Consider the following 15,532-nt stretch of genomic DNA (forward strand, 5'->3'; position numbering starts at 1 on the left):
TTCTTATCTCTCCTTGCTATTCTTTGGAACTCTGCACTCAAATTGGTATATCTTTCCTTTTCTCCTTTGCTTTTCGCTTCCCTTCTTTTAGGAGACAAAGGAGTTGTTAAAGCCAGATATAATAGTTTGTTTTAAAACTTGTAGGGAGGGATAGACCATACATTCCTTCTTTCATCAAGTATTATGAGATATCCCCTCTGCCATTATGGACATAAGAATGAAAGTTAATCCTAGATGCCTATGAACAAATGGGATGAAATATATGTAAATGCTGTGTGTGTGTTAAGTCACTTTAGTCGTGTCCAACTCCTTCCGACCCCATGGGCTGTAGCCCGCCAGGTTTCTCTGTCCATGGGATTTTCCCGGCAAGAATACTGGGGTGGGTTGCCATTTCCTCCTCCAGGGGATCTTCCCAACCCAGGGATTGAACCAGCGTCTTTTAGTTCTCCTGCATTGGCAGTTGGGTTCTTTACCACTAGCACCACCTGGGAAGTCCCTATATGTAAATAAGAAAGTTAAATACCTATAAAGTAATTGTGTTAATGATGGCTGTATGCCAAATGGGAAGAAGCTTTAAATAAAGCCTAAAGGAGTCAAGGAAGGCTTCACAAAGCAGAATACATTTGAGCTGAAACTTCAAGGAAAAATTGGAGTTTGCTGGGTGAACGAAGCCGGGGGGAGGACATTCTCAGCAGAGGAAAGTATGTGAAAGGGCAAAGGGTCTTCTAGGAGTATGGAGAAGGAAGGTGTGAGGACTTTTGGTGTTGTTTACCTTGAAATCTCAGTAGCAAATCTTTTGTTAGAGTGGGCGGAAAGTAATTTCCCAAATCTTTTTTTTTGTTGTTTTGTGTCCAAAACTGTAATAAAATTAGTTAAATGTTGTGCCTTAATTTATATGAAACTATAAGAATTTTAGATTTAGTATTTGACAGACTGATAACTATTTGGATGACAGCCTCAGATTAATTTCAGGGTAATTGGTTCTTGGTCCCTAGGGCTACTCAGTGATTATGATAACTGCCTGCCCTTAGTTTAAGTAGAACAGTCTTTTAAACATGAGTCTGGCCCATAATGGAGATCTTTGATTAGGACTTGACTCACAAGAATGAAAGTTTAGAAATGACATCAGTTTGGCAAAAGTCCAGAGCTGAGTCATTGTATTTCTCTTGAGTGAAAGGAGTAGTGAATTTCTGGTGATTAACCAAATAGTTGAGATTTGTTAAATCCAAATACTAGATACTAAAACTATGTAACATCCTCTTATGCCATCTCTGCCACCCCTGGATCTACCTTTTAAATTTTAGAGGTATTAGACCCTTAGTTTGTGATGTTTCATTTCAGTATGATGAGTTTGAGGTGATGGCAGGGGAATCCAAATGGAGGTATTCCATAGAGAGTAGGTTTATTCAGTTGAACAAACGGGACTTCTGGCTTAAGTAGCTTAATATCTGCTGCACATTTTATTAAAAACAGAAAACTAGTATACTATCCTGCATACGGAGTCTTTTGAGGATGTGAAATTTCTGTAACTCACCCCAATTCTGGCATCATTTACCTTTTCACTCTGTTTTATATTCACTGAAAAAAGTGTTTTGTTAATATATGAGGGAATTTGAGAGGGTGATTAGAGAAGATTGTCTGCCATCACAAACTCATCCTAAGAGTATTTATTATAGATTTCAAAACTGCTAAAAGAGGTTTCAGCCATCACACTGCTGGAATGTCTACAAATAAATCACTTGTAATATCACTTTTAATAGTTGTGGATATCAAATTTCAGCTGCAACTACCAGGGCTCAAACTTACAACATTTTTGGAGTGAATTTCAGCTTAAGAAACGCCATCAACACATACTAACTGAGCACCTCACTGGTGCATGGCACAGTGGATAGGTTTTGTGGAATTTTCCAGAGATATTCGAGACACAGTTGCTGTCTTTGAGGAGCTCACAGTCTAATTGTAATGACAGATTGTCACCAACATGAAACAGAGCAATAAACTGTTTGATCATTTGGAGCTAAGTGGTATGGTACAGGAAACATTTGCTGATAGAACAGATAGGGAAGGTTTTAGGTAAACAGTGTGACTTAAGATTTGCCTTAAAGATACAGGGTTTAGAAGAGGGAGGGAGGGAGGGGAATTCCAGGATGGAATTATAGCAGGAGCTAAATAAGGCAATGACAGAAACTCAGAAAAATATGGGGAGTTGGGGATAAGGGGATGTAACTAGAGCAAAGGGGAATAGAGTCAGATGGATAGCATAGGGCCCTATCCTAAAGCAGGGGGTGGCAAATCTTTCTGTGAAAGGCCAGGAAATAAATAGCTTTATAGGCTGTGTGGTCTCTGTCACTACTACTCAGTTGTTCTGTAGTATGAAAGTACTCAATTCTGCTGTAGTATGAATGCAGCCACAGACATAAGTAAAGGAATCAACATGTCTGTGTTCAATACAGTTTTGTTTACGAAAACAGGCAGCAGCCTGGATTTGGCCCACAGGTTGTAGTTTGTTGACCCCTTCCCTAAAGCCCCACTTCCCAAACTGTGTGCCAAGCTGCACATAATGAAGTCACAGGGGAGCCACGAGATATTTAAAATTTTTGAGGGGAGTACAGTGGTACTTGACTCTTGCCTATAAGCAGTAGAAATTGTTTTCTGTTGCTGTTGTAACAAATTACCAGAAACTTAGTGCCTTAAGACAGCACTGATTTATTGGCTTAGAGTTCTGTAGGTTAGAAGTCCATCTCAGATCTCACTGGGCTAAAATCAAGGTGTTGGCAAAGCTGCATTTATTCTTGGAGGCTCTAGGGGTGAATCTATTTTGTTGGCTTTTCCAGCTTTTAGAGTCTGCCAGCATTCCTTGGTTCATGGTCCTCTTCCTCCATCCATATTCAAAGCCATCAATGATGGGCCGGGTCGTCACATATCACTCTGATGACCTTGCTTCTGTCATCACATCTCATTTGATTCTGACTCTTCTGCCTCACTCTTCCACTTTTAAGGACCCTTATGACTGTGTTGGTAATTCAAAATAATCTCCCTATCTTAAGGTCAGCTGATGAGTAACCTTAATGCCACCTGCAACTTGATTTCCCCCTTGACATGTAACCTGATATATTCACAGGTTACAGGGATTAGGACGTAGACATCTTTGGAGGACCATTATTCTGCTACAACAGTCTGCTCTCTGGCCTCCTAAGATCCACGTATATCACACATGCAATATACATCTATCCCATCCCAGCATCCCCCAAAGTCTCAACTCTTAGAGCAACTTAGTCTAAGTTTTTAATGTCCTCAACTCAGAATTCCCAAATCTCATCTAAATCAAATATGAATGATAGCGAGTTTGATGCATCTTGGGGTAAAATTCCTCTCCATCTACAGATGTGTGTCTTTTTAAGATTTTTATTTTATTTTGCTTCCAAAATATAATGGTGGGACAGGCATAGGATACCAGTTATAGATGTTCCAGTTCAAACAGGGAGAAAATTTGAAGGAAAAAGGAATCCAGGCAAGCTAACTTCATTAAATTTCAAGGCCTGGAAATACTCTTCTGGGGCTTTCAGTTCCACCCTTTGGATTTAAGGCTTTATTTTGTCCTCATGGCTCCACCGTCAGACTCGACTTTCCTTTTTCTTGAAGGATAGCATGTATTTATGTGTGTATCCCAGGAGGCTCGTGATGAATAATCCACCTGCCAATGCAGGAGACATGGATTCGATTCCTGGGTCGGGAAGGTTCCCTGGAGGAGGAAATGGCAATCCACTCCAGTATTCTTGCCTGGAGAATCCCCATGGACAGAGGGGCCTGGTGGGCTACAGTCCATGGGGTCACAAAAGAGTTGGATGCAACTGAACACACACACACACACACACAAGCGTGTGTTTGTAGCTGAGTAGTTTCATCTTGTTTCAACTTGTTTCTTGTCCATAAAGTTTTGGGGGTCCAACAACCTTCTTTCATACTTTCTCTGTCCCTTTCAGGCCAATCTAGCAGTTTTTTTTTAATTAATTAATTTATTTTAATTAGAGGGTAATTACTTTACAATATAGTAGTGGTTTTTGCCATACATTGACGTGAATGTCCTAGTATTAATGTACCATTCTAAGAACTTGTGGGTCTCAGGTATATATCATGGATACCCACTCATTCAGACAAGAGATTCTTGACAGATATTTCTTAGGTAGTCCTATTTCTATTTTTCTGCTGAGATGGTGGTGGAGATCTAGTTCACATGTTCAGTCTTTTCAGAGAACTTTTTGTATGACTGAGTACTTTGACCTTTTGATCTTCCTAGTTCAGTTCAGTCGCTCAGTCGTGTCCGACTCTCTGCGACCCCATGAATTGCAGCACGCCAGGCCTCCCTGTCCATCACCAACTCCCGGAGTCTACCCAAACTCATGTTCATCGAGTCGGTGATGCCATCCAACCATCTCATCCTCTGTCGTCCCCTTCTCCTCCCGCCCCCAATCCTACGCAGCATTAGGGTCTTTTCCAATGAGTCAACCCTTCGCATGAGGTGGCCAAAGTATTGGAGCTTCAGCTTCAACATCAGACCTTCCAATGAACACCCAGGATTGATCTCTTTTAAGATGGATTGATTGGATCTCCTTGCAGTCCAAGAGACTCTCAAGAGTCTTCTCCAACACCACAGTTCAAAAGCATCAATTCTGCGACGCTCAGCTTTCTTCACCGTCCAACTCTCACATCCATACATGACCACTGGAAAAACCATAGCCTTGACTAGATGGACTTTTGTTGACAAAGTAATGTCTCTGCTTTTAAATATGCTATCTAGGTTGGCCATAACCTTCCTTCCAAGGAGTAAGCGTCTTTTAATTTCATGGCTGCAGTCACCATCAGCAGTGATTCTGGAGCCCAAAAAAGTAAAGTCTGACACTGTTTCCACTGTTTCCCCATCTGTTTCCCATGGAGTGATGGGACCAGATGCCATGATCTTAGTTTTCTGAACGTTGAGCTTTAAGCCAACTTTTTCACTCTCCTCCTTCACCTTCATCAAGAGGCTCTTTAGTTCTTCTTCACTTTCTGCCATAAGGATGGTGTCATCCGCATATCTGAGGTTATTGATATTTCTCCCAGCAATCTTGATTCCAGCTTGTGTTTCTTCCAGCCCAGCGTTTCTCATGATGTACTCTGCATATAAGTTAAATAAGCAGGGTGACAATATACAGCCTTGACGTACTCCTTTTCCTATTTGCAACCAGTCTGTTGTTCCATGTCCAGGTCTAACTGTTGCTTCCTGACCTGCATACAGGTTTCTCAAGAGACAGGTCAGATGGTCTGGTATTCCCATCTCTTTCAGAATTTTCCACAGTTTATTGTGATCCACACAGTCAAAGGCTTTGGCATAGTCAATAAAGCAGAAATAGATGTTTTTCTGGAACTCTCTTGCTTTTTCGATGATCCAGCGGATATTGGCAATTTGATCTCTGGTTCCTCTGCCTTTTCTGAAACCAGCTTGAACATCTGGAAGTTCACGGTTCACGTATTGCTGAAGCCTGGCTTGGAGAATTTCGAGCATTACTTTACTAGCATGTGAGATGAGTGCAATTGTGTGGTAGTTTGAGCATTCTTTGGCATTGCCTTTCTTTGGGATTGGAACGAAAACTGTCCTTTTCCAGTCCTGTGGCCACTGCTGAGTTTTCCAAATTTGCTGGCATATCGAGTGCAGCACTTTCACAGCATCACCTTTGAGGATTTGAAATAGCTCAACTGGAATTCGATCACCTCCACTAGCTTTGTTCGTAGTGATGCTTTCCAAGGCCCACTTGACTTCCCATTCCAGAATGTCTGGCTCTAGGTGAGTGATCACACCATCGTGATTATCTGGGTTGTGAAGATCTTTTTTGTATAGTTCTTCTGTGTATTCTTGCCACCTCTTCTTAATATCTTCTGCTTCTGTTAGGTCCATACCATTTCTGTCCTTTATCGAGCCTATCTTTGCATGAAATGTTCCTTTGGTATCTCTAATTTTCTTGAAGAGGTCTCCAGTCTTTCCCAATCTGTTGTTTTCCTCTATTTGTTTGCACTGATCGCTGAGGAAGGCTTTCTTATCTCTCCTTGCTATTCTTTGGAACTCTGCATTCAGATGAGAATATCTTTCCTTTTCTCCTTTGCTTTTCGCTTCTCTTCTCTTCCCAGCTATCTGTAAGGCCTCCTCAGACAGCCATTTTGCTTTTTTGCATTTCTTTTCCATGGGGATTTTCTTGATCCCTGTCTCCTATACAATATCACGAACCTCTGTCCATAGTTCATCAGGCACTCTGTCTATCAGGTCTAGTCCCTTAAATCTATTTGTCACTTCCACTGTATACTCATAAGGGATTTGATCTAGGTCATACCTGAATGGTCTAGTGGTTTTCCCTACTTTCTTCAATTTAAGTCTGAATTTGGCAATAAGCAGTTCATGATCTGAGCCACAGTCTGCTCCTGGTCTTGTTTTTGCTGACTGTATAGAGCTTCTCCATCTTTGGCTGCAAAGAATATAATCAATCTGATTTCGGTGTTGACCATCTGGTGATGTCCACGTGTAGAGTCTTCTCTTGTGTTGTTGGAATAGGGTGTTTGCTATTACCAGTGCGTTCTCGTGGCAAAACTCTATTAGCCTTTGCCCTGCTTCATTCTGTACTCCAAGGCCAAACTTGCCTGTTACGCCAGGTGTTTCTTGACTTCCTACTTTTGCATTCCAGTCCCCTATAATGAAAAGGACATCTTTTTTGGGTGTTAGTTCTAGAAGGTCTTGTAGGTCTTCATAGAACCGTTCAACTTCAGCTTCTTTGGCGTTACTGGTCGGGGCATAGACTTGGATTACAGTGACATTGAATGGTTTGCCTTGGATACGAACAGAGATCATTCTGTCGTTTTTGAGATTGCATCCAAGTACTTCCTAAGATATTAGCAAAAGGTTGTCCAGCCACTGCCTTGGCTTTACATTTTAGCATCTTTTGTAATCTGAATAAGCTGAGACTTCCCAAAATCATTAAGTCCTGGTTCCTTTTTTATTGAACAGTTCTTCCCTCAGTTTATCTCTTTCTTCTCACATTTTGTGTAAGCAAGCAGCCACTAGACCACACTTTCAGTACCTTGCTTGGAAATCTCAACTAAATGTCCAGTTTTGTCATTTAGGAGTTCTGTTTCCACCTTGTATTGGATCCAATTCTGCCTTTCTGCCACTACATAACAAGGAATACCTTCCCTCAAGTTTTCTAATAACATGTTGCTAATTTCCTTCTGAGCCTTTACCAGCAACAATTTTAACATCCATAATTCTACTAACAATCTGTTCCCAGTGACTTAGATATACTCTGAGGAAGTTTGTGTTTTTTCCTATCATGATCTTCACTTCTGAGCGCTCACTAGTGGGGTGTTTACCATCCATATTTCTACAGTCTATTCAAGGCAATCCAGGCAATTTGTGTAATGTTCTTCAAATTCTTCCAGCCTCTGCCCCACTGCCCAATTCCAAACCACTTCCACATTTTTAGGTATTTGTTATGCTAACACCACACTTCTCGGTATAAAAATGTTTAATTAGTTTTGATTATATCGTATCTTTGTGAATCTGGGTTTTTTGTGATTACTGTGATAAAAAGCAAGTAATACACAAAAAAATCAGTGTTGAATAAGAAATTAGGGATGTTGTGTCCAATTTGATTCCAAGGTTTGAGCAATTGTTCAATATCCAACGGGCATACCCATTCCATTATAAGTAATTGTGGCTATTTAAGATTGAAATAGAAATATTTTTATATATATATATTTTAAGATGGACCACTACATTTTAGTCCATACTTAGTGTTTGTACATAACTGTTTAATAGTAAATGGAACTAGTACATATTTCTTTAGACCTAAGGGTGCCATGAAAAACTTGAGACACTACAGGTACCATGAACCGAGACAGTTTGAGAACTTCTGTCTTAGAGGGACGTTGGCTAGAGTAGTTGATACTTTAGGCAATGAGAATTCATTGTTTATTCTTGAATAGAGGGGTGACTTGAAATAATTCTGTCTTAAGAATATAATACTTATATACTGCTCTATGGCTTATAAAGTGCTTTACATGAATTATATCAGTTGATAAACCTGGAAACAGGGTGCAGGATAGGTTAAAAAGAAGAATTATATACTATTTGAGTAATCTAGGTGTGAGGTGAAGATCTGAAATAAGACTGCTGTGAAAAAGGAAATATATGACAGATACTATGAAAAAAAGATTTAAAAATTTGGTAATATATTAATAATGGGATAAGGAAAATAAAGGAGAGGAAGACTCAAAGGTCACTTAAAGTCTCAAATTTAGTAGACTGAGATATTGGCAGATAGAATAATGAGATTGGGAAAAGGAACAATTTCATGTAATGACAATGATTGTAGAGTATTAAGACAGGAGTATGAAGAGAAGATGGTGGGTATAGTCCACATATACCAGGATTGGGGAAGTGAAAGGAAAGAGATTAATAGAACAGTGGAATCAAACCAAGTTTTTGCAAGAAGGAATGGAGTTTCAAAATTCATGATAACGGTGTCTTGATTGAGGTGGTATTAATATTTACATGACTGTGCATTTGTTAAAACTGATAGAACTACACATTAAAAAGATAAATTTTACTCTGTGTAAATTTCACCTCAATATTTTTTGCCCAAGCACACAGAGGTTTATTTTTATTTGTTTGATTGAGATATAATTCATGTACCATAAATGTCACCATTTAAAAATGGTGGTTTTGGTATATTCACAGAGTATGTACAACCATCACCACGATCTAATTCTAAAGCATTTTCATCATCTCAAAAGAAACATCTTGCCCATTAGCAATCACTCCTCATTTCCCCTCCTCTCCAACCCCTGATGACCATATAATCTATTTCCTTTTTTTCCTTTTTTTAATTGTGGTAAAATACACATAACATTACCATCTTAACCATTTTTAAATGTGCAGTTTGGTGGTATTAAGTACATTCATATTGTTATGCAACCATCACCACTGAAGGAAAGTTACATGGCTCAAAATAGGCTGGAGTTACAACTCCCCTCCGGATCCTCCCTACCATTCTACGCAAAACAAAGAACTCTCTCACCCGAAGGAAAAAAATGGACATTAAGGTTGATTACATCCAGCTCCCAGCCGGTCCAGCCTCTGGCCAATCTCCAGAATTCCTTGTCCCAGCCATTTAAGAGATTACTACTCCAAACAACATTGGAGAAGAACAGGCCCCCTTAAGACGGTAGATTTCCACATATATGCCTATATATACTTACTCTTTTCTTGGGTTAGTGCAGCAGCTCACTAATCTGACTGCTGCCCTTTCTCACCTCATTAAAGGTGATCTGTTCCTGTAAAGTGTTGGTCTCATTCTTTTTCTGAACCTCGCCTTCTCTAACTCCCTTAACTCTACAGCCACCGTCCATCTGCAGAACTATTTTCACCTAGCAAAACTGAAATTCTGTACCTATTAAACAATAACTCCTTATTCCCACCATTCTGCTTTCTGTCTCTATGAATTTGACTATGCTAAGTGCCTCACATAAGTGAAATCACACAGTATTTCTCATTTTGTGACTTATTTCACTTAACATAATGTCCCCAAGTTGCATCTATGTTGTACATATGTCAGAATTTACTTTCTTAAGGCTGTTTCCTTTTTTTTAATATTTTTTTGAGTATGTACTATACTTTGCTTATTCATTCATCAGTGGACACAGGTTGCTTCAGTGTTTTAGCTCTTACAATTTATAGTCTATTTTGTCTGATACTTATATTAAATAGCTACCCTTGCTCTCTTTTGGTTATTATTTACAGGGAATATCCTTTTCTATCCTTTCATTTTCACTATGTGTCTTTGTATGTAAGATTAGTCTCACATAGACAGCATATATTTCGGCTTTTTTGTTAAAACCCATTTTACCCATCTCTCTGTCTTTTGATGGAGAGTTTAATCCATTTACATTTAAAATAATTACCAATAAGAAAGGATGTCTGTCATTTTGCTGTTTGTTCTCTATATGTCTTATATTTTGTCCTTCGTCTCCTGTATTACTGTCACCTTTTATGTTTAGTTGATTTTTTTGTAGTAAAACATTTAAATTCTTCTCATTTCCTTTTGTGTATATTTATATCTATTTTCTTTGGGGTTACCGTGGGATTACATGATCCTGTGAGCAGAAGCAGCAAACAGAGATCAGAGCACAGATCCCCAATATTTGGAGGGAGAGGTCCTTTTTGCCTATCCTGGTTCCTGCAAGCTACTCTTGAAACATGTGCATAGCCATCTGCCATGGGGCTGGGGTAGGAGATGGGTAACTACTACTGTGCTAAGAGCTGAGATTTCCCAATTTATCATCCAAGCAGTCCCCTGGAAATTACAAGCATTCGATAGACTCCAGAATTCCAAATGGTTACATTAGACAGGTTCTGCCAGTGTAAATGTTGTCTTTATGGGAAGGCAGATTCCTGCCTCCTACTCCACCACATTTCCAGAATCCCATGGAATCTTTTTTATTTATTTAACTATTTTTTAATTTTGGCTGTGCTTGATCTTCGTTGCTGCGTGGGTCTTCTCTAGTTGCAGTAAGTGGGGGCTATGCTTCATTTGCCATTGCAGTGCACAGGCTTCTCATTGGAGTGGCTTCTCTTGTTGTGGAGCAAAGGCTCTAGACATGTGGGCTTCAGTAGTTGTGGTGCATGGGCTTAGTTGCTCAGCATGTGGGATCTTCCCAGACCAAGGATCGAACTGGTGTCCTCTGCATTGGCAGGCAGATCCTTAACCACTAGACCAACAAGGAACCCCCTGTAATATTTTTTAAAAGTAGATTTAAAATAAAACTTTAATAGAAAACAAGAAATAATTCTTTATCTGTGACTTCAGGAAAGAATATAAATATAGAGGTAGGTATATTGGTAGGTCATGGGGGGAATAAGAGTTAATAAGAAAGTTCATTTAATCTCCTCTGTGTAGTCAGAATCTAATATGAGCAAGGTGGAGTTAAGGAAGAATTCCTCTTAAGGAAAGGTCTACAAAATCTTTGGGGAGTTATCTGGGGAGTCAAGAGATTTTTTAAAAAATACTAAATTTGTAGTATTTCAAGTATGTATGCACAGCTGTACATTAAGTTGTAATCCTGAGTTGTAGAATTAAACAGAAATTAGTCACTAGAAATTACCAGTTTTTCAAAGTAAAATTCAGATTTTCTACACATCATACTGTTTGACCCTGGGTCTGCTGTTGTTCATTTAAGAAGAGAGATAAAGGAGAAAGGGCAAGAGCCATAATTGGGACATGGTTCCTACTAACAGCTGTGTCATAGAAGGTTGAAGGGGACTTTGTTACCTGTTGCTGCTGTTAACTGTTGTGAGCAGCATTTGGATAAAGAAGAACTATATAGACATGTTTTAAGTTACTGTTTGATTGATTTGTAATAGATAGGTTGTAGTATTTGATCCTCTGACTTTGAACTTGGTTCTGAATTGTTTACGTGTAGTGATCTGACAGTTGAATAACTCCCCAACTACTTATCTGCAGTGTAGTCTTCTGTTGTTGTCTCTAATGTCATTTCCCCTCACTGTGATTCTAAAATGTGGAGAACACAGTATTTTTTAGGACTTGTAACCTCAGATACGCAGATAATACCACCCTTATGGCAGAAAGTGAAGAAGAACTAAAGAGCCTCTTGACAAAAGTGAAAAAGGAGAGTGAAAAAGGTGGCTTAAAACTCAACGTTCAGAAAACTAAGATCATGGCATCTGGTCCCATCACTTCATGGAAAATAGATGGGGAAACAATGGAAACAGTGAGAGACTTTATTTTGGGGGGCTCCAAAATCACTGCAGATGGTGACTGCAGCCATGAAATCAAAAGACACTTGCTCCTTGGAAGAAAAGCTATGACCAACCTAAACAGCATATTAAAAAGCAGAGACATGATTTTGCCAACAAAGGTCCATCTAGTTAAAGCTATGTTTTTTCCAGTGGTCATGTCTGGCTGTGAGAGTTGAACTATAACGAAAGCTGAGCACCAAAGAATTGATGCTCTTGAACTGTGGTGTTGGAGAAGACTCTTGAGAGTCCCTTGGACTGCAAGGAGATCTAACTAGTCCATCCTAAAGGAGATCAGTCCTGAATATTCATTCGAAGGACTGATGTTGAAGCTGAAACTTCAATACTTTGGCCACCTGATGCGAAGAACTGACTCATTTGAAAAAGACCCTAATGCTGGGAAAGGTTGAGGGCAGGAGGAGAAGAGGACGACAGAGGATGAGGTGGTTGGATGGCATCACTGACTCAATGGACATGAGTTTGAGCAAGCTGCGGGAGTTGGTTATGGACAGGGAAGCCTGGTGTGCTGCAGTCCATGGAGTTGCAAAGAGTCAGACATGACTGAGCGACTGAACTGAACTGACCATCTTACCTTTTCAACCAAAGTGACTATTCAACATTATGAACTTTGTCATTTTGACATGTAATTTACAAAGGCAGTAGATTCCCATCCTAGTTGCTTGAAGTGTAGATGTTCAAACCTATGCTGAATATTCTAAATGGCTGGTTTCCGTTAAGTGGGAGCATCTTAAAGATTACAAAATTATTCAGCAAATTCTTAACATTGACATGCTTCTTTCTTTTGCTTTCAGGTTGACAATAAATGCCCTTGGCCAGAAGCTCAATGCTTATTGGAAGGAAAAGACCTCCCAAGAGAATTTGGAGACCTCGGCCATAGTCAGGCAGATACCGTGAGTAGTAAATTTAGGATATAAAAGTATTAGGGGTAACATCTATAGGGCAAATGGAAGGAATAAGATAAGATGATGCTTTTCATATAAGGAAGTTTAATTAACTAAAAACAGGAAATCACAGGTACTAATTTCATCATTCTCTAAACCTCTTCATTTCTGGTTTAACACTTGTGTGGTTTGGATCATAAATATGACGAGTTTAGTATTGTCAGTTTATCCTGTCGTCAGTGTAATATAATGGAAGATGATGACCATTTGAATCAGCTACTCCTTGGTTGAAAATTTATATATACTTCTTTTTTAAAATTTTGCTGTATGTTATCTAATGTATTACAATTGTTTTCAGGTCATAAGATCTATAAATGTTATGAATATTACTTCAAAACCTAAATAAATGACTGTTGTATTCTCTACTTCCAAATAATTAGGCAAAAATCATGAAATTAAATCATGGATAAAAGTCTGTTAGTTTTTTGTTTGTTTTTAGATTTTATTGAAGTATAATTAATTTACAATGTTATATTAATTTCTTCTGTACAGCAAAGTGACAGAGTTATACATATGCGTATTCTTTTCATATTCCTTTCCATATTCTTTTCCATTATGGTTGAAACAGGATGTTGAATATAGTTCCCTGTGCTATACAGTAGGACCTTGTTGTTTATCCATCCTATGTATAATAGTTTGCCTCTGCTAATCCCAAACTTTCATTCCTTCCCTCCCCTACCCCACCCACCACCCCCACCCTGCCTTGGCAACCACGAGTCTGTTCTCTATTAAATCTGATTCTTAATAGTTGGATGAGCTTAGGTAAGTAAGTCACTTCATCTCTCTGAATATATTAACTCATTATTGACCAGAGACATATTAATATGTCTTTTGTTACCCGAATGTTATTTTTTAATTGGAGGATAATTACTTTACATTTGACTGGAGACATATCAGTATTCACTTACATAACAAATCACCAGCCACAGGTATTAATTTCTGCAAAAATCCCCAGCCAATAATGTGTTAAGTTAGAAGGCCTAACCTTTTTAGCACAGTACCTTGCATATAGTAGGCATTCAGAAATATTAGCAAACTTCCCTTCTTTTTATTCTAATGAACATTGTTGGAACCATATCAAGAAATTTGAGAATAGAAATAGAGAACCCAACATATCAGGAAAAAATGTAGAATTTACTGAATCTAAGACACAAAATTACATAGAGAATGGTGGATCAGGATGAAATGCTTCAGGAGGCCAGGAAAGAAGCATAATACAGAGTGCAGAATGTGTGACAACATGTACACAGTCAGTTATACCATCAAAACAAAGGTTAGAGTGTTGAAAGTTCATTTGGGGGTAAGCACTGTGTTTTAAATGGAAATCATCAAATGTTTGATATAAAATTTTGTTTTCCCAGGTTCAATGCATGAGACAGGGTGCTCAGGGCTGGTGCACTGGGATGACCCTGAGGGATGGGATGGGGAGGGAGGTGGGAGGGGGGGTCAGGATGGGGAACACATGTACACCCATGGCTGATTCATGTCAATGTATGGCAAAAACCACTACAATATTGTAAAGTAATGAGCCTCTAATTAAAATAAATAAATTAATTTAAAATTTAAAAAGAAAAGAAAAATAAAATTTTGTTTTCAATGTCACATAGTTGCTGTATGACTATCACTGTATCTGATTCTAAAGATCTCGATTCCTGTCCAATATCCATGGTTTTCAAAGAAATGCAAATTAAGATGAGATATCTTTTTTGCCTTTTAAATAAAGAATGATTAATGCAATGGAACAGATGTTCATATATTGATGGAGTGTGTGTATATATGTTATACAGCCTTTTCTGGAAGCATAATGGTGATTATTTAGTACTTACCTGTCAGACACTGGCTTGAGTTCTTTACATGCATATTTAACCATCACAACAATCCTGTGAGATAGGCAGATGATATTATTACTTCTTTACAAATGTAGACACTTATACACTAAGAGCTTAAGTAGCTTGTTCAAAATTAGATAAATAGAAAGTGGTAGATCCAGTTTTCAAATATGGCAGTCTGGCCCCCAAACCCAAGTTCTTAACCACAACACTCTTCTGGAAGGATGCAATGAGAAAAATATAGCATAGCCCCTTCAGCTGCCTATTTAGGCTTGCACACAAAAAGCCTCTTCTGTCTGCCTGGGTGGGAGGATCTACCATGGTCTGCATGTAACCATAAGGTAGAGAATTACTGTCTCTAATGCTTGTTCCCGAGAGAGTAATATTGACATGCTTCTGCAAGAGACTCTTTTGTGTGTGTGCATGTAAAACCAAAGCTAATATGACCTTTTCTGTCCCCTTGCACTACTGCTGAAACTGCTTTCTCTGGCTCTAAGTAAGACAGTGTGTTAGTTGTTCAGTCGTGCCCGACTCTTTGTGACTCCATAGACTGCAGCCCACCAGGCTCCTCTGTCTATGGGATTTTCCAGGCAAGGATACTGGAGTGGGTTGACATTTCCTTCTACAGGAGATCTTCCTGACCCAGGGATAGAACACGGGTCTCCTGCACTGTAGGCAGATTCTTTACCGACTGAGCTATGAGGGAAGCCTCAAGTAAAACAGTGGCTGTACAGAAATATATAGACACCAGAGGTCAGGCCTGAGCTTGGAGTTTAGAGTTGCAAGGCTGGAGCAGCCTATAGCTAGGAGATAGGAAGCTGTATATCCAAGAATGTGTATGGATTCTCTTCATTAAAACAGAGTTTTAAACAAGAAGACATTGTGTTTGAGTAGTAGACTTATTG

The 15,532-nt window shown here is 39.0% G+C and overlaps 1 protein-coding gene across 7 annotated transcripts in view; it reads left to right on the top strand.

Annotated features, from left to right (window-relative positions):
- MORC4 (MORC family CW-type zinc finger 4) overlaps nucleotides 1-15,532 on the top strand; it is a 59,822-nt gene that overhangs the window by 24,459 nt on the left and 19,831 nt on the right. For all 7 annotated transcript variants that reach the window (XM_081565376.1, XM_081565379.1, XM_081565378.1 and 4 more), the window contains one exon: nucleotides 12,649-12,747. In XM_081565376.1, coding sequence (XP_081421502.1) covers nucleotides 12,649-12,747 — 99 coding nt within the window. The remainder of the gene's footprint in view (nucleotides 1-12,648; nucleotides 12,748-15,532) is intronic.

The sequence above is a fragment of the Giraffa tippelskirchi genome, chromosome X (genome assembly GCF_054371585.1).
Source record: "Giraffa tippelskirchi isolate mGirTip1 chromosome X, T2T-mGirTip1v1.2.pri, whole genome shotgun sequence".
Classification (NCBI taxonomy): domain Eukaryota; kingdom Metazoa; phylum Chordata; class Mammalia; order Artiodactyla; family Giraffidae; genus Giraffa; species Giraffa tippelskirchi.